Source organism: Cydia pomonella, chromosome 6 (genome assembly GCF_033807575.1).
Source record: "Cydia pomonella isolate Wapato2018A chromosome 6, ilCydPomo1, whole genome shotgun sequence".
Lineage (NCBI taxonomy): Eukaryota > Metazoa > Arthropoda > Insecta > Lepidoptera > Tortricidae > Cydia > Cydia pomonella.
In genome coordinates this window covers 16961606-16981458 of record NC_084708.1, presented here as the reverse complement: position 1 = coordinate 16981458, position 19853 = coordinate 16961606, and the positions used below count along the sequence as shown (strand labels likewise).

General features: G+C 37.4%; 1 protein-coding gene across 1 annotated transcript in view; it reads left to right on the top strand.

Annotated features, from left to right (window-relative positions):
- LOC133519129 (uncharacterized) overlaps positions 1-19853 on the top strand; it is a 46868-nt gene that overhangs the window by 1281 nt on the left and 25734 nt on the right. The window contains exons 2-5 of the mRNA XM_061853071.1: positions 2339-2497; positions 6081-6264; positions 16009-16164; positions 17882-17997. Of these exons, the coding sequence (XP_061709055.1) occupies positions 2339-2497; positions 6081-6264; positions 16009-16164; positions 17882-17997 (615 nt within the window). The remainder of the gene's footprint in view (positions 1-2338; positions 2498-6080; positions 6265-16008; positions 16165-17881; positions 17998-19853) is intronic.

Sequence of the window (19853 nt, the reverse complement as noted above, 5' to 3'; positions counted from 1 at the left end):
TCAGGCATTCACAGTTGACGGATGTTCCCATTAAATTGTTTCCAGCTTAATAGTTTTGTGACGTATGGTACCTGAGCTTTTTCAAAAAAATATTGAATACTTGATTCTCACAGAACCTAGTGTTTTTGAATTCTATCTACTCTGAATCATGTCATCATATTCAATGCTGATGCCAAAAAAAATATTTCAATTTTTTTTAAATGAAAATTGTAGTATGTACTACGTGACGCATATTAAAGTGAAAAAAATTATCACAAGAAAATGTGACGTAATGGAACGGACATTTTTGGACATTATTTTAACCCTTTACCACATATGCAACCATATATGGCAGTTATAATATTCAACTCTATTAACAGATATTAAAGTTCCAATTTGAATAAAATATTTTTTATGACATGCGTTAAGGGAATGGTAGGAATATTGTCGATTCTGAGTAGAATGAGCCCAAGAATGTCCAGAGGGCCTACCGCGAACCACGTTCGATGTGCTGCCTCCCTGTCACACTTACGTACGAATTTACAAGTGCGACAGAGAGGCAACACATCGAACGTGGTTCGCGGTAGGCCCTCAGATTTATTTGATATTTATTTTAGAAAACCAACTAAACCAATAAATAGCCTGAGGAGATAATTTAGTATTCTAATAAGTTTGTTTCTACTGGAGATTAACTAAAAAAAGCCGGTCAAGTGCGAGTTCGTTTAGCTCGCGCACCGAGTGTTTCGTACAAACTTTCTATTATCTCAATGCAACTATAAACCCGAAAGATTTTTGACCAGAGGTATACCAAGTAAAATTTTGTACAGCGCCATCTATCCACAAATCTGCTTATTAATTGCACGGCCTAATTAATGTATGTACGTATGTTGGTTTTTCGGGGTCGCACCATAAGGATTCATTTTTACCTTTTTGGTTCGGAACCCTAAAACTTGTAACTAACATAACCTGACTAACGTTTTTTTTTTCATATTCTCTCAGTTGTAAAAAGCAAAAAAGTTGCCGTTTTCATACCGAATAAGAAAAAATCGAATGTATTTTATTATACTTATATTTCTGATCCTCCCTCCGTAGTCGGGTAACAAAGAGATACATCAATATTTCTGCTCCTACGGGAATTTTAGTTGTATGTTGCTATATCGAACCTATGGCTGCTGCTTGAACTTATGGCTGGATTAAATTTCCTATACGAATGCATGTTATTATTCCAGTTTTGTTTCTTCTTGGTTAAGACAAGAAATACCAAAATACAGGCGTGTTTGTTATGCAGATTTTTTACGAAATAAATATTCCATTTCGTTTTATTGACACCACATTAATAACAACTTACTTAGTGCTTTTCATTTTTCGTATACCAACGTACGAGAACAATCCCGTGACCGCAATAACTAAACGCCAGTATTTCAGTCCCCGTCAGATCGTGTTCTTCTCTCACTTTCACTGGGACGGGACATGTTTTTGAATTTGATTTTTTTGTATTTTTAATTATAAAAACATAATCACTGAGTTCCCTCAAGCATGATATTGCCGATTTTTAGAAGCAATTTTCATATTTTTTTTTAGCTTTTAACGTTTTGGAAGTGCATTTTAGACCTATGTTCGTGAGTTTAGCTATCGAGCGAATCGATTCGAATCGCTGAAATTCCTCGAAAAAGGCCTTAAGATTGCTAATTTTTATGACAGCCGTATTGTGATCCAAAAAAGTGCTACGACTTTTTAAAAATTCTGTTTTCTGAACTTACTTCACCTTAAGTTCAAGTTCATTCTAAAGGCATTTTTAGGGTTTCGTATCCAAAATGGCAATAACAGAACCCTAAAACCCTTATAAATTCGTTTCTTCTGTCGGTACGTCCCACCGTCTGTCTGTCCGTCCATCCACGTGTCCTTCCGTTAGTCTGTCCATCCGGATAAGAAAATTATTTTGAAATTTCAATATGATCGGTTGACCCATTAGCGGTTATTTTTTTCAAAAATCTTCATAAATCATTTGTTTGCTTGAAAAGGGTACAGTTACTGATGTTCACGTTTGTTGTTGACCTCCTTATTCAGCTGTCCACAAACAGCCTGCAAACGATACAATTGTATAAGCATGAATATTAAAAATATGCCTACTTATATGATATTACACTCGTTATAATAAAAAGTCCACAAGGATGTCCACGCATTAAAAAAAAGTAAGGGCCGAGAAGTTACGCCCTTTTGCTGGTATGGCTTTTTATATGGTATAAAGGTACACAACCCTCCATTATGCTTGGCTCGAGACGAACTTAGCCGACTTTTTCAAAGAAGTTAACTTTACAGGAGACGCCAACAGTCTTAACCTTAACATTTTGTACGCCAGGCCAAGTGGACCTATGGACACAATCACCGAAGGGCTGCGCGTGTCCGTCGGGCGCAGACGGGGACTGCGCATGCTGCGTGCGCGACGGGGCGTGCCCGTGCGGCGACGTGGCGCCGGCGCGCTGCGCGCAGTGCGGCCTGGAACAATACTGCGCCAATAGTAAGTGGACCGAAGGCCACCAAAGCTTTCATCGTGCATACTCGATGCTGACACCGACCGTTATACGTTTGTTTTTACCAATATATGTATGGGTGGCGGCCATCGTCGAGAGTGCAAGTTCTGAGCGTGCGATCCGTGGCCCAAAGGGTAAAAGTCTTAGCTGGCGAGTCGAATGGTATCTAATTCCGTGCGTTCCGTACCCGCTGACAGATCCATGTGTGGCCACATGGTATGGGTACCGTGCGCGCAGTGTGGTCTGAATTATTACTGCCCGCGTAACCAACGTGCAAATCGTTAACGCATCGTAGTGCACGAAACGCAACCGTCACTGTCGCACTAATATGAAAGATCGATAGAGATAGATGACTACGATACGCCACGGAGCGTTCACGATTGGTACGTTGGCTAGGCGAAAAGCGAAAACTGTAACCAGGGCTATAACTGCGAAAATCGAAGTTCGCAAATTGCGGGGGTCTTTCTCTTTTACTCTCGCTAAGACGTAATTAGAGTGACAGAGAAAAATGCCCGCAATTGACGAACTTCGATTTTCGCGGTTATAGACCTGGTTACAGTTTTACTAGTCGATAACTAAAACTAGCCAACAAATCCTAATCCTACCCGAATTCTATACTGGCGCATTGGATTCGGTTATGTAAATTTTAGAAAATAATAGTTAACAACGAATACTTTATGTTCATGTGTGCCGTTTTTTAGTTTTATTAAGTAAATATGGATCGGAATCCGGATAAAAGATTTTTCAATCTCAATTTCAAAAATCTATCACTAAGAAACCATGTTTCGTAGCACCGACAAAAAGTATGCTGCCTAGCGGTGACAGATTAATCCTTGTTATCTTGTAAGTACGTTGCATAGTACATTTGTTTTAATTAGCGTAGAATTTTGTACATTTCTCGTACATGTTTTCTGATTCACAACAAAGTTGAAAACTCGACTACTACATAGTGAACTAGGTAGCGTCCGCCAGAAAGTATGCTTCCTAGCGATGACAGATTGATCACTGTTTTCTCTTGAGTACATGTAGTAGGTTTTTTTAAAGTGGCGTACAATTTCGTGTTTATCTTATACCTTTAAACGAGCAATTCTTGTATATATATATATATATATATATATTTCTGTGATCTCGGAAACGGCTCTAACGATTTCGCTGAAATTTGGTATATGGGGGTTTTTGGGAGTCTACAATCTATCTAGATTAGTCTTATGTTTGGGAAAACGCGTGTTTACGAGTTTTCATGCGTTTTTCTTTCGACGCAGAATATGGTCGCTAATTTCGTGTTGCCGGCCACTGTCCGTCTGGTCCAGCGGGTTAAGACGCGGACTGCTAAACGAGTGTTACGGGTTCGAATCTCGCCCGGTGACTAACTTTTTTTTTTATATGTTCAAGTTTATATATAATTTTTTAATTTTTATTGTTTTAGACAAGTTTAAATTAGTAAAAAAATGTAGTTAAGATTATTACCTATACACCACCATATTACAATAAATAGTTATAACCGAGCAAAACTCGGTCGCCCAGGTACTTTTTATTTATATAAGTTTGAATTCCATACGATACATTCCGTACGATACCATGTCACTGCTAGAAAGTATGACACAAAAAGTATATGAATAATTAAATGTGCCATTTATTTAACTTCTAATCTTTCTATTTGTATTGTTTCGGCATTACCAATTTTGTAAATAACACCATGCCAACAACAAGAAAACTCGTGGTTACATCCCATGGTATCCTATAATATGTCTAGTTCAATGTTTAAACTTTTAGGCTACGTTTCGACCAGAGATGTGCGAGGATGCGTTTTTAAGAACCAATAGGAACACTGCACGCTGAACGAGGAAAATAAATGAAGTGATTCTTTCTACAAAAGAAGAATAATGCATCATCATCCTAAATCCTAATTTCGTTCGGCTCATCGAAATTTCTTGCATTTTCAGCACGAAATTCATAAATGCTAACACAAAATTATAATAAAACCCAGACGCCCACTTTTAATCTTCCCGTCCACTCTTGCACTTTCGACTTATCACGCCCAAAATTGATGACCTGGAAATCGCTTACGTCACTTTAATGGTCGGTTTCCGTACCGGCACAATCGAGAAGACCCGACACGTCCTTGACAGCGCGGGATTTGACTTTTGAACCGTGAAACGCGGATAGTACATCCGCAAAGTTTGATTTTAATAATTTAGTTCTAATCCTTTGTTCCCCGCGAAATAAGGCAGGTTGCGAACCGCGCAAGTTGTATTATTCAAAAGTTTACTTACTATACAGTGTTCTCGACAACTTGTTGCTGTTGAACCCAATTAGCGACTCTATCATTGTTTTAAGCGTTGCTTTACTGGTTTCTGTAAGCTTACTTATAAAACTTCTCAGCTTGATAACCAGATCAAGTTACTTTTGAAAATGGTCAGTATATCTTTAAAAAATACAACATATCCGTTCTACAGTATAAAGAATCACGAAGTAGGCAAAAACAATAATTGAGAAGAAATTTTGCCCTTTTAAACAAAGCTAGGCAATCCACGACACGACTAAGTTTTCCTATACAATGAATTCAACAGTTCATTTTATTGACAAAGCACAACGATAAACCTAATGAATACGACGCTTGGTGAACGAAAAGTTTATTTAATTTCCAATTACGTGCCATCGAATTTCGACGAGAGTCGGCGTGGTACTCGCGAAATAGAATCACGAATGCGACTTTTTCGAATTGCTTACTTATATCAACGCAAATAAATTAAATAAACGACAATTTAAAAATGGATCGCTGTTTGTAGCCGGATACCCAGGGGATTGCGAGGTCCGGTTCGCGCAATGTTTGCTTTTTCCTTGAATAACGGTCCATTATTAACCCTTGGTCAATATCAAAGCTTTTCAGTGTTGTTCTTGTGGGATTTCAAGCCCTTCTACCGTTGCGCAGACATGTTCTGTAACAAATGTGATATAATGCAGAGTATGAGACATGAACTCTAATAGGACTTTGAGAGATACTATAATATATTAAAAGCTAATTTTATGCATGATATTAATTTAATATTAAATTAAAGTTATACTATCTACTAGTGCCTTGGCATTAAAACTTACACATCTTACATCAATACAAAATAAGTAATTTATATCATGAACTTTACAAATTATGCAAACACAACAAAAAAAATATATATATTTCTAACCGGTTTAGGCCGCGTAGCCAACATGCAAATCGTTTACGCTCCGTACAATCGAAACGCAACTGTCACTGTCGCACTAATATTATGGAAGAGTGATAGAGAGATATAAATCGTTTTGTTGTCGAATAACGATTGTCACCTTAGCTAGGTCGACAGAAACGACGGAGTTATGAGGTAACCAAACATACAACAAAAATGCGGTCGAATTGTTAAACTCCTCTTTTTTTGAAGTCTGCTAAAACAGGTTATATTATGCACACACAGTCTTTCTTTGATGCAATAAATATATGTGAGCACATAATACTTTCTAAATATATAATAAGGAAACTATATAAATCATTTGATAAATCCGCTGACGATATCTTGCTATTTTGTGTTTTTTTGACAGTGTGCAACATCACAATCGACTCACGCGTCCTCAAGACCAAATCCGGCAAAACGTTTGGGCAGATCAAATCGCCCTCCCTCCAGGGCCCGGGTGCCTGCTCCTACTTCCTCCAGCCAGACGCTGGCCAGCGAGTGGAGATTCAGCTCTACAGGCTGGTCTCCGTTGGAAGGTTCAATGGTACCAGGTAAGGCATGTTTCCTACTAAACCAAACTCTATTATATAGAGAATATTTTATACAGTATATATCCAATAAAATTAGTACTTAGTGAAATGTTTTAACTAGGGCTATAATTTTGACTTCAGTCAACTTTTAGCTGATATCCTGTACTATCATTTAACAATAAAAAAAGTACAGGTCAACGACCTCGTTTTCGAAAAAATTTTTAAAAAAGTACATTTTATTATCTTTGTTATCAATTCTCGAGTAATTGTGGCAAAATTTCTGTAACATTTATGCTTTAAATTAATGCCCTAATTCATAAGCTATTGAATTATTTCTATTTTTTTAATGTGCGATATGTAGGTAAATGGACAGATAATGGTACATTAACCAAGTGCATTCGTGTTTAGCAGCATGAAACTATGAAAGGGTGCAGTTTTAAAATGATTGAGAAAAAACATAAGTATGGGGGGTGATTTGTCGATAAAATAAATATTATTATAGGACATTAGGTATTACACAAATTGACAAAGTCCCACAGTAAGCTCAATAAGGCTTGTATTGAGGGTACTTAATATAAATATTTATAAATACTTAAATACATAGAAAACACCCATGACTCAGGAACAAATATCCATGCTCATCCCACGAATAAATGCCCTTCCCAGGATTTGAACCCGGGACCATCAGCTTCGTAGGCAGGGTCACTACCCACTAGGCCAAACCGGTCGTCAAATTCATTGTACTATACGTGATTAACGGCTCGACTAAACGCAGACAAACACATTGTATATAAATGCACGTGTCCTGACTGACTCATCAACGCAGAGCCGAAACTACAAATGCTAGAAAGTTATGCATGAGCTAAGAAGTGATTTTGAGAAATTCAACCCCTAAGAAGGTTAAAGAGGGGATGGAAGTCTGTATGGGGTTCAAGTTTTATTTTAAACTAGGAACTTGATATTTTGTAAAAAGGTTAAAAATAGGTTGAAGGTTTGAATCCATTACCAATGTTCTAAAACTTCTTATAAAAGTTATTTCAACGTTTTTGAAATTCGACCTCTAAGGCGGCTTAAAAAGGGGATGTAGGTTTGTATGGGGTTCAAGTTTTATTGTGAGCTAGGAACTTGAAACTTTGTAAAAAGGTATTTTATTACCATAGAAGAAAATTAATTTCAGCTTTTTTGAAAATTCATCTCTCAAGAAGGTGAAAAAGGGGTTGAAAGTTTGTATGGAGATCATAATTTTTTTTAATTGCGGGAATTGAAACTTTGTATAAAGGCATATTGTAAGAATTCAAGAAAAGCTATTTCAGCGATTTTAAAAATTCATCCCCTAAAAGGGTTAAAAAGGGGTTGATAATTTGTATAAGGGTTTAAATTTAACCTAAGCTAGGAACTTGAAACTTCGTAAATTGGTACTTCATCATCATTGGTACTTTTAATGAAAATTCATTACTATTACTATTAATGAGAAGAAAACAATTTTAAGCGTTTTTGAAAATTCATCCCCCAAGGTAGTGAAAAAGGGGTTGAAAGATTGTATGGAGGCCAAACATTTTTGTGAGTGCGGGACTTGAAACTTTATACATGGGCACATTATTAGAATGAAAAAAAAAATATATTTCACCGTTTTTATAAATTCTTCTCCTAAAAGGGTTAAATAGGACTTGAAAGTATGGATCCATTACAAATGCTTTAAAACTTCATTGAAAAACATAATGTGAGTTTAAAAAAAAGCTAATTTAACGTTCTTGATAATGCAACCCCCAAGTGGGTTAAAAAGGGAATAAAAATGTATATGTCGTACGAGTTTTCTTTTAAGCTAGGAACTTGAAACTTGGTATACGGGCATTACCTCTATATTGAAATAGACGAAAACTGTAACATATCACCTTTTTTGAAAATTCATTCCCTAAGTTAGTGAAAAAAGGGTTGTAAGTTTGCATCGGGAACGAAAATTTTTGTAAATAGTAATCTTGAAATGTCCTAAAAGGACACAATAATAGGAAACATCATTGTATATCCCTTCAATTGTTGTTTACTCTGAGAGTACGTCTGAATATCTGTCCAGTTAGACCAGTTTGACAACACTGGCTCCCCTCGAATGCGGCTGACCCATGACCCAAACAAGAAAAGCGATTTCAGCGTTTTAAAAATTAATTCCCCAAGGGAGTTAAAATGGCGTTCTTAATGGTTTAAAACTTCGTAGGTTGTGTCAGACAAATCTCATGCGTTGTATTATTAACAAAGTTATTAACCGTCCCTACTGCTACCTTTTGCTGCATAATGTTCTATGCTCATGTATATAACCACCAAAATACAAAGCCACGTGTACGAAGTCGTGGGCAACAGCAGCTGTTATTATATTTATAAGTTGTTTAAATGTTTATTGTTCAACAGAAAACCCTAAACCAAAAAAGAGGAACTTGATGCCATGGCACTTTCTAGCAGCTACTTTTCTACAAAGATCATCCGACATCCGATATCGGACAATGTGAAAAAGCTATTACTCAACCGAAATATATACAAAAATAGATGTTTGCAAACAAATATTACAAGTAAATATCCTGAATCGTTCTCTGAAATAGTACAAAAGCCACGAAATCCGTGTAGGTATTCTACAGCACTCTTAAGTCTATTCAAATGAGTTTGGTAGATGACGTGTCAATTGATTCGTTTTTATAATGTCGGTAACATAAGCTAAATATCCGACTTTGAAAAAGGAGGTTTGTTTATAATAACCGTAATCAGGTTAACTTAATCCTATTAATTGTTTCTAAATAGGTTTAATATGATACATTTTAATCTAACTTAACCTATTGTTTATGGATATGATATTTGATAATAATCCTCACCGAATTTTTAATCATCCCGCTACCATCGATACCTACGGTTTTTGACAGTCACACACATATGATTTTTTATCCGGAATACATAGACCATTCGATTCCATCCAATTTTGCGCACTCACAAAACAAAGAAACGACTCACCTGTGACGCGCTGTTTGAAATTGGAATTTGCCATTTTTATGGTTCCGTACCTCAAAAGGAAAAAACGGAACCATTATAGGATCACTTTGTTAACCGACTTCAAAAAAGGAGGAGGTTCTCAAATCGACTTAATTTTTTTTTTGTATGTATGTTACCCGATATCTCCGAGAATCATGAACCGATTTTCAAATTTTTTTTTAATCGAACGGGTATAACCCCGATGGTCCTGTTGGCACCAAGTCGGGGTCTGATGATGGGATCTTGGAGAAATCGAGGAAACTCTTCAAATGTTATAGGTACATGTGTTGACGACCGGTCTGGCCTAGTGGGTAGTGACCCTGCCTATGAAGCTGATGGACCCGGGTTCAAATCCTGGTAAGAGCATATATTTGTGTGATGAACACGGATATTTGTTTCTGAGTCATGGGTGTTTTCTATGTATTTAAGTATTTATAATTATATATTATATATATCGTTGTCTAAGTATCTACAACACAAGCCTTATTGAGCTTACTGTGGGACTTAGTCAATTTGTGTAATAATGTCCTATAATATTTATTTATTTATTTATTTATTTATGTATGGCGCTTTTGGTAATATTTGAAGTCGGTTTTATTTTTTGTTAAAAAGTTTTTTTGTCGATCCATCTGTCCGTCCGCCCGTCTGTCTGTCAAGATCCTTTATCTCCGAAATGCGTGGAGGTATCGAGTTGAAATTAAAATTATTTTCTCAGGTTTACAGTTCCTTGAATTTTTGAAAAAATCAAACTGCTACTACTAAGTTAACGCAAAAGAAATACGGCCGTTCATGCCGCTTAAAATGTAAATGTCGACACTTAAGGGAATCAACATTCATAGGGTACTTCTCGTTGACCTAGAACTATGAAATTTGGCATGTACACTACAATTACAAGGCAAAATCTGAAAACTATAAATTCGTAAAAAAATAAAAAAGGTTAATATTGTACGGAACTTTCGGTGGGCGAGTCCGACTAGCACTTGGCCGTATTTTATTGATTGTGCAAGTTAAACTACGAGTATTCACCGGGGCACGATATTAACTACTAGGAACTACAAATATAGTAACTATTGTTGTTTACTTGAGGGTTTAATTTTCCCTTTTATAATAGAGCCAGTGTTAATTTTTCGATCAATTACCGGCTCATTCAATGAGCGTTCCATACGCAGTTAAAAATATACACTCTAAATTAAAGTAGGTATTTAGTATTTTTGATACTAACTTGTTGCCATAGGTACTCCATTATAGGTTAGACAGACAGAATAAACGGAAGCTGTTGGCTAAGTAAGAAGTCTCTTAGCTATCAGCAACCTACGATTTAAGTAGATCTGACCGACCGAACCGCTTTATAAGAATAATCTGTCAAAGCGTCCTTATGGCAAGCGACAAAGTGAGACTTTTCGCTTGGAAATGACGCATACATATGTGAACGGTAACGAAATAAGTATTTCAATCCTTAAAAGCTAGACTTGCTCTTTATTGAGCTACAGATTGACTTTGGTAACTAGCAACCGTTGAAACGGTGAACCAATACCAATACTCGACAAGATCGATTTACATCTCATTCAGTCGTCAGTTCTATGAACTTCAAATAGACCTCCATCCCGACGGTGGCAGACAGTTAATAACCTAGCCAGCACCGAACATTGAAATTTCAGCAAAACACCTAAATCAATTATCAAGTACAACTTTGAAGGATTTAGTAACTGGAGTATAGTTAGATAAAATATCATATTAAATATATAAAAAACCGGCTAAGAGTATGTCGGGCTATGCTCAGTGTAGGTTCCGTAGTTACCTTACCCTTCTCTCATAATAGGCTGCCTTGAACGGACGCTTTTTGTACTCATGTGTTGTCATGAATAGTTGCAGATACGAAAAATTAGCTTGTTGCCTACCTTTTGTCTGCATTTTGGATGGGCCCAAACTTTCACACTAAGATAAGGAATCTTAACTTAAATGCATCTTAATTGGTTTTCTCTATAAAAGGGCCCACTGACGGTATCGGCCTGTCATTGTCAGTTAGAACAAAAAGTTGACAGTTCCGAACAACTGACAGGCCGATACCTTCCGGCGGACGGCGTTAATCAGTGGGCCCCTTTAGGGGGCGGAATTTATGAGGCAGATGAAAATTGGCTACTTGACTGTTTTTTGTAAATAATGTCAAACGATCTTGATTTTCGTGAGGATCAAATGTCTATAAAGGACTCATGGCATTTAAGCAACACAAAGATCAGAAATGAGAGTTAAAGTCTGACGCTCGTATTCGACGATTGAAACGCCTCTAACAAAATGATAAGGTGATGTGACGTCACATCATATAAGTCTGTCCTAAATGTATGGAAGATCAAGGAAATTGCCATTTTGACCCTGAAATATTGCGTTTATGTGTATAATTGTCATACAATTTATTTTTCAATCCCCAAACCTGGTCCCAGGCTACTCTGCCTATCAAATATGGCGGGCTGGGCATTCGCTCCACGGGGGACCTGGCTCTCCCTGCTTTTCTCTCATCTGTCCATAGCACCGTCAACCTCATCAGTGATATTCTTAATGTCATCAATCCCACTGATGTGGTAGTGGTGGGCTTGGCAGAGGCAGAGTCTACATGGGGAGCCAGATTTCCCGGCGAGAGCCCACCTACAGAAAAAACTAGCCAAGCTGCCTGGGACTCGGTAAATATAAAATCGGTCCACACAACACTTTTGAACGACAGTTGTAACCCCAGCGAGCGCGCTCGATTATTGGCTGTATCTGAGCCAGAGTCAGGGCACTGGTTACACGCTTTGCCGTCGCGGAACATAGGATCTCTTTTAGACCCGGCCGCACTGCGTGTAGCCGTATGCCTCAGGCTCGGGCTAAAGATCTGCGAACCGCACCCCTGCTGCCGCTGCGGAGGCCCAGTCGAAGCCCTCGGACGCCATGGACTATACTGTCAGTCAAGTGCGGGCCGAAATTTCAGGCACGCGGCCCTCAATGATTTGATCCGCAGAGCTCTCGGCACAGTCAATATACCGGCAACCCTCGAACCAGTTGGCTTGTCAGCGGCGGACGGGAAAAGACCCGATGGATGCTCGCTTGTACCTTGGTTTTTGGGGCGGCCCTTGGCATGGGATGTGACCTGCGTGGATACATTGGCTCCGTCCCACGTCCAGGGCTCGTCCCGAAAACCGGGGACGGCTGCAGAAGACGCCCAACTTAACAAGTGCCGCAAATATGCATTTTTAAAAAACAATTACATATTTGCGGCACTTGCAGTTGAAACCTTTGGGCCGTGGTCATCGGACACCAAACAAGTCGTGAAAGAAATTTCTCACAAACTTGTGTGGGTGTCCGGCGACCTTCGTGCGGGGGAATACTTCGCTCAGCGGCTAAGTCTGGCAATTCAACGGGGAAATGCAGCAAGCGTTCTGGGGACGATGCCCCAGGCAACTCTAATGTAATTCAATTTAATGTACCTAATCTTGACGTGTAATTAATAAACAATAAATCAATAAATAAAATGTAAAGAATCGAATGTTAAAAACAAAAAAAAAAAAATTTTTGAGATTTCGGAGCCTTGTATTTTTTTATAATCTCAATTTTTTTTTTTAAATTCCACTTTTTTTATAATGGATGGCTCATTTTCTATCCATTTAACTAAATTTTGTTATAATATTCAACATGTGTCAAGTACCCAATTTTGCATAAAAAAATCTACAATTGTAGCCGAGTCAATGAAAATCATCAGATAGGACAAGGGTCAGTTGTTCTTATTTTAAAATATAGTCACAGATAAAATATATATATAAATATAAATAAAAAACATTTTTAATAAACAAACATCTGAAACAGTAATATATTAATATATATATATATATATATATATATATATATATATATATGATGGACGTGTATTTGTATTACATGTAGGTATGGTCAAATTTCGTTTAATACACTCTCCTTTCTAGTACAGTTTAATATTATATTTCGGGTCAACAGTTTGCCAAAGTATCTAGTAAATTTTCAGAGGTATTTCTATATCCCAAATATCAGCTTCCGACATGAGAAATTGCCGCCATTTTGAAAATAATGCTATCTAGAATGTGCGCATACCTTTTAGTAGGGAACTACTTACTGTGAAAATTCGGTCTGAAACTCCCAGCTTCTATTATGTTTGTGAGAATATGTAAATTGAAATATCTTTTACAAATGTTTTAAAAACATATACTACAAATAATATACTCAAACACACCCACATTGTCAGTAGAAAAAGGCGCGAAATGAAAAAAATCTGGGAAGTAAACTCTTTGTGCCTACATTTTTTTAATTTGCTGCCTTTTTCTACTGACGAAATGGGTGTAGTAGTATACTTTTCCATTCTAAAAGCCGTAGAAGACTGGCGCGTACAGGACCTCGACCTTGGTCCGGTCAAAATATCTTTTTTTTAATATACTACGTCGGTGGTAAACAAGCATACGGCCCGCTTGATGGTAAGCAGTCTCCGTAGCCTATCTACGCCTGCAACTCCAGAGGAGCTACATGCGCGTTGCCAACCCTAACACTCCGCACCCTTGTTGGGCTCTGGTTGTCACCTTACACACCGGCAGGAACACAACACTATGAGTAGGGTCTAGTGTTATTTGGCTGCGGTTTTCTGTAAGGTGGAGGTATTTCCCCAGTTGGGCTCCGCTCTAGATCTGGAATGACATCCGCTGTGCTGTGTCCTACCACACAAAGCAATTCATGACATTCACAGTGCCCATACCTCTCTTTTGGACGTAGTTTAAGGACGTACCCGGGTCCAATCTCTTTCTCACTTATCGCCGTGTCCTCGGCGAACGTACAACGGATCACCTTACACCTCCTTATACACGATCGAACAGGCCTCAGGCCGGACCAAGGTCGCGGTCCGGAACGCACGTCTGCTACAGCTATAAGCCTTAACACATTGGGACCTTACCGGGAACCCGCTCAGGGGGTTCAGGGGGTAAAACGGGATAACGCTGGGATCGGCTACGAGCGTAGCGCTACGAAAACGTTGGTATCGAATGTGTTCTCAAGGGTAAATAGAGACAGGTGGGTAAATTTAGACAATGTTTTTTGACTATTAACTAATAGGGTGGTCCTTATTTCGATATATTTTTCTACGGGGCACCCGCTTAATGTAAAATTTACCACTATAAAACCAATGTATAAAAAAAAAATACATGTTAGGGGTCACTACCGCACTTTGAAAATTTGGACCCTCTATAGAAAATATTTTATATTTTTATTTTTTCGATTTTCCGATGTGGGGCGATGAGTTAGGGTAACGCATATAATAAGATTTTTTAATATTCTAGGGGTTTTATATTTCTAAGTATTGATTTAGAGGTGGGTCTATACTTTCTGATTCTATAAACACACATAAAAAATAGAATATTATTTTGAGTTAAATTAGACATTAATACACTTTAAATCGTCGGTCTACAATAAAAAATCTGAATAAAATATAGAAAAAAAAACATGTTATATGGAGAGTCTAAATGTTCAAAGTGCGGTAGCGAGTGTAGCGACCCGTAAAATCTATTTAAAAATTTAAAAAAATATATACATTGTTTTTTTTTTGTGGTAGGTTTTACATTAAGTAAAATTATATAACTTCGACAAATAAGGACCACCATATTAACTAATCTAGCTAGTCGAAAAATTGTGCACTACTGTCAGCCACATTCATATTTCCTTTGTCACCCCTTCCTGTCCCCAGTTATCCCACTCGACGGTAACTACTATTTTTCCTTGACAAGTTTTTTGCCGTGTTTGTGTCTCCGACATATATTCATGAACGTGCTCCTTCACTATTTGTCGGTCGTGGGCAATAACTACCAATATCTAGAATTTATAAAACAGGGGATCACCCGAAATGTGAAAAAGTCGAGTGTGAAGGGACAGGGCCTGTCACACGCACGCAGTGTGATCAATGTCCCGTCAAATTGAATAGGTATTTAGACTGACCGACTAAGCTTATCCGCCATACGATACGTCCATGTATTTGGAGCACGGATTCCTCATTATTATTCAGAACTTGAACTGTTCGGGTCAGTGCAAGCCAATATTCGAAGTTTTTTTCTAAATAAAGCGATATTGGATGTCGGCCATATTCAATTTGTTGCTTGCATACATTATACACGGATAAACGTACTTTTTGTGATTCTCATTCAGATTAAATGAAAATGTTTTCAGCAACGGTTTTCAGTAGAAGGAGAAAACCAAAGTACCTGTATTCATTTTACAAAATGTACAATTAACATAATTTTTGAATGTTAATCATTGGTGGATAAAGATTGTGTGGGTAGATGAATTATAAAAAATCCATTCTGACAGCAGAACGGATGAATTAATTAAATCTTTATTAGATAATCTTAAATAATCTTAAAATATAAATGATAAATGATCTTAAACCTAAACCTAGATAAGATTTATTAACTATATATTTTTTTATCTATTACTACATTGTTAAGCCTTCGCGTGGCAAACTCACGCAGCCCGATTGTCTATTTGAGATTTAATTCATTCGCAGAAAGTATAATTATAACAACTCAAAATTGAGGTATGCCAACCGAAGACTTGAAATATGGTTGTATTGCACTCATTGTAGTGTTGTTTGGGTTTTTATGAATATCGGCTTGCTGGCAATAGCCAATCAAGCTGTGTGTGCTATTGTTCAGGGGGGGGGGGGGGGGGGTGTCACCTAAACTCGACACACAATAAATATCTCTAATTCCATTTACATAGTTGCGAAGGAGGCTGGCTGCAGCTGAGCGGCGCGAGCGCGGTGCGGGCGGCTGGCGCCGGCGGCCCGGCCGAGACCCGCCTCTGCGGGGCCAATGAGCGCTACACCCCACCCGTCGTGCTGTTCGCTGACCACGGCGCTTCCACTTTGGAATTTAGGTATGGCTCTAAATTGTTGTACCTCCTCGAGCCTGGGACTGGCAGCAGCCCAGATTTGGACCTTTGCGGGGTCAATGAACGCAACACTCCTACACCCCACCCGTCGTGCTGTTCGCTGACCACCGCGCTTCCACTTGGAATTTAAGTACTTATGGGTCTAAATTGTTATACCCTTGAGCTTGTGATTTGCTGGTTGAGTAGATAAAGAAAAATAACAGCCGTTTGTTACAATAACTTTGCCATTTTGGGCATTATACCTACCTTTTTGAGCATTTTACCATGATAATAAACTCATAATAGGTATTAGTTATTCAATACAAGCATTCGGTAATCTTAATCAATACATGCCCGCAACGTCAAATTAGGTTCTCTTTCTTATTATGTATATCACAACACGTTTACCAAGTGGTTCGGAAAGGATTCTTTTAACCTGATTCTTATCATATTACCGGTCCCGGTGGAGCATCCTATCCGGCGAGAAAGTAATTTTAATAAATTACGTTCTAGCAATTAGACGGTTACTGATATTTTACATATTTAATCAAAATGAATTCAGATAATGTTCTGCTGAAATAAAATAAAATATATAATAATAACCGGTTTATGGGTATCTATTTATGTACACATGAATGGGTTCCAGCAGGCGTTTTACATGACATCAAAGCTCTCCAAACGGCCTCTACGTGTTGGATCTATATCCCCACGCACGCCTTATAAATGACCGGGCTTAAAAACCCGAGAGTTTGTAACGGAGATACAAATAATAATAATAATAAAATTTCTTTATTTAGATAACTAGGATCCATTGGGGTTAGGTACATAGTGACTTAAAATATATTGTTAAAATTTAAAAATAAATAAATTAATTAAATTGAAATTCAAATTCAATTATGCAAACTAATTATTCATAATAGGTACTTACAGAGGTAGAATATGCTAACGATCAGTGCCTCGTCCGAACCTTTAGGTAATGAATAATACGTATATAGTTAATCACATTTCGTACTAATACAAATACTCCTAGGTACTTAACCGGTATTATTACGAGTATTATTGCGAGGCGTAATGGTTGGAGCGCTTCAAAATTTATCTGCATTTGAAGTTCGTTTCGGAAACGCATGTTCCGGTAGTCAGAGGGACAAAAGGTCGTCACAACGGAACCGGTAATGCTCTGTTCGGAATTGCGGTCCCGGCGCTCGCAAAGCCGTGCCGACCTATACCAGCACTGTACGAGTACGAGTAGCACTGTGGTCGCTGATGTCAGTTTATGGCTTGAGACGCGCGTAATTCCATTTCCGACGCGATTTGCGACTGCGGTAATACATTAGGGCGGTAATTGAGCAAGTGCCGTCACTTTGCAATTCCCAGCACTGCGGCTGTGATTTATGTAGTTTAACTGCCAACCGCAATAATGATCATGTTATTTACTCGTAATTTTAACTTTCAATGCTTTGCCGGGGTTTCTTTTGTGTAATTGTAGATTTTACCGAGAGTTGGCAGAGTAAAACTTTGATTGCGAAGGCTAGGATACACCTAAAGTCGGGATGCTCTGATGAAACTGTTAGTAGTTTGAAACAAGTGAAAGTAAAAATAACTATTTGATAACAACTTCGGTCCCTATTTTCGGTTGATTCTTTGCTTTTTATTATTATAATTTGTTTATTGTAATATAAAATTATTAACAAAAAATATATTTACTGTAGTCCCATTCTGACAGGATAACAGAGAAGACGGACCGGTCACAGTTCCTCGCGTTCTTCAGCTTCACTTCTCTCAGCAACACGCAAGGCGTAGGCTTCCACCCGAGCGGCGGATCCAGGATCCCACTTACAGGTTCCATTTATCTTTACACTTACTTACTTACGAAAACTCCTCACGCATTCATATACAGGATGATTCAGGAGACGTGAGCAGGATCAAGCCTGCATATTCGGTAAATTATCAGCTACTGTTTCGTACCAGTATTTGTGAGATTAACGTTAATTTAATTTTTACTGTTCAAAAAAAAAGTTTTATTTTATTTACGATATTTATGGGCACCCTCTTTGTTTTATCCATAATAAGTGACAAATTGAATGTCATCGGAGTGTGGTTACTTTTATAAAATCGTATCTCACTCATGTGTGACATTTTATTTTCTTCATAATCAAAGTGCTGTCATAACGGTTAAAGAGGTTTTATCTTTGTTAATTAATTGTTGTAGGGTGTCCATGATTGTAGATAATCAAATTTGACCTTAAGAAAAAGTTAAATAACAGATAAAAAGCGTGATTGTTTTACTTAAATATGATGGTGAACGATTCATTAACAATTACTGATTGTGTAGTCTTAGTCCAGCTCACGTCTCATGAATCACCCTGTATTATTCATAATAATTATACTTTTTTGTACAATTGAGCTAAGCAAAGGTTTCGTCAATTTTATGTGTATTTTAGTACATTACCTTGAAGCTTAATCAGTACAAAATGTTTGCTTATACCAGACCAAGTTAGCTTTTGTTAGTATCTATACATATATTTACCTAACTATTTAGCTAACAATTTAAAAGTATTTTAAAGTAACAGTAAATCGTTAGCATTCTTTGCTAAAACGAATGCCTTGCAGATTGCAAAAAGAATAGGTATTGAAAGTACCCGCCACTACAAAACTTGAGCAGAAGCGAGTCTCAACTCCCTCCTCGAAGTCGTTCAGATCCATTTAATTCCATTGCACCCCCACTCCATTTAGCTCTTCTTTTACTGCATAAACTTTGCTTTATGTTATTCATCTTTAAGAGTCCGCGGCAAGCTCGGCCGAATATCAGCTTCCCATACAAACGGAGTTTCGTTCTTATTTTAAAAGTACGTGTTGGATTGCAATGAAACTTTGCACATGCAATGACATGAGCTTGCAATGCTTATAAAACAAATGAGATGGAGCAAAAACAAGTTTTGTATGAAAAACTTAAATTGGCTGTATTTTTTTAACTATAGTTTATGAAGCTACATAAACTAATTACAAGCATAGATATACCTTATCTTATTGTAAGTAAAAAGTTTCAGAGCAATCTAGCTACGAGTAGTCGTTTTAAAATGAAAGCGTAACTACGTTTGTATGGAAAACCGAGCTTGCTGCAGACTCTTAACAAGTGTTTTAATGATTGCAAAGTTATAATAGGTATATTTAGCCTTAGTTTTATTATTTTAAAATTCATTTAGGGAGTTCTTTCGGACGGTTATTATTAATTCAGTTGAAGTATTCTGACAAACTTTTCTACTTCATATCAATACAAAAATTGTTTTTAAACTGACGCGTGTGTCGGACGTAGGTGCGACCCTTGTCACTTTCTGTTTACAAATATTATGTGTCCAAATATCAGCACGATATCACATCGAACTCACTTATAAATTTATATATTACATGACTTTTCTTTCGCTAAATTTGAGCTGACATAAATGTTTTGATATTTTCTGATCTTTACTCGTATCTATTTTGGCAAGCGTTTTATTATGAATCGAATGAAATAAACAATAACCGCTGAACAACCAATTCGGTGCCTATTTTATTGAACCGATGAGTAGGTACCTAGTTTATTTTGTTCATGTGTACTGTTATACTCACAAATTATGTTTTAGATGTTATTGAAGAACAGAATTTAGCGACAATTACAACATCAGCATACAATCTTGTTACTTAAACAATAAAATAAA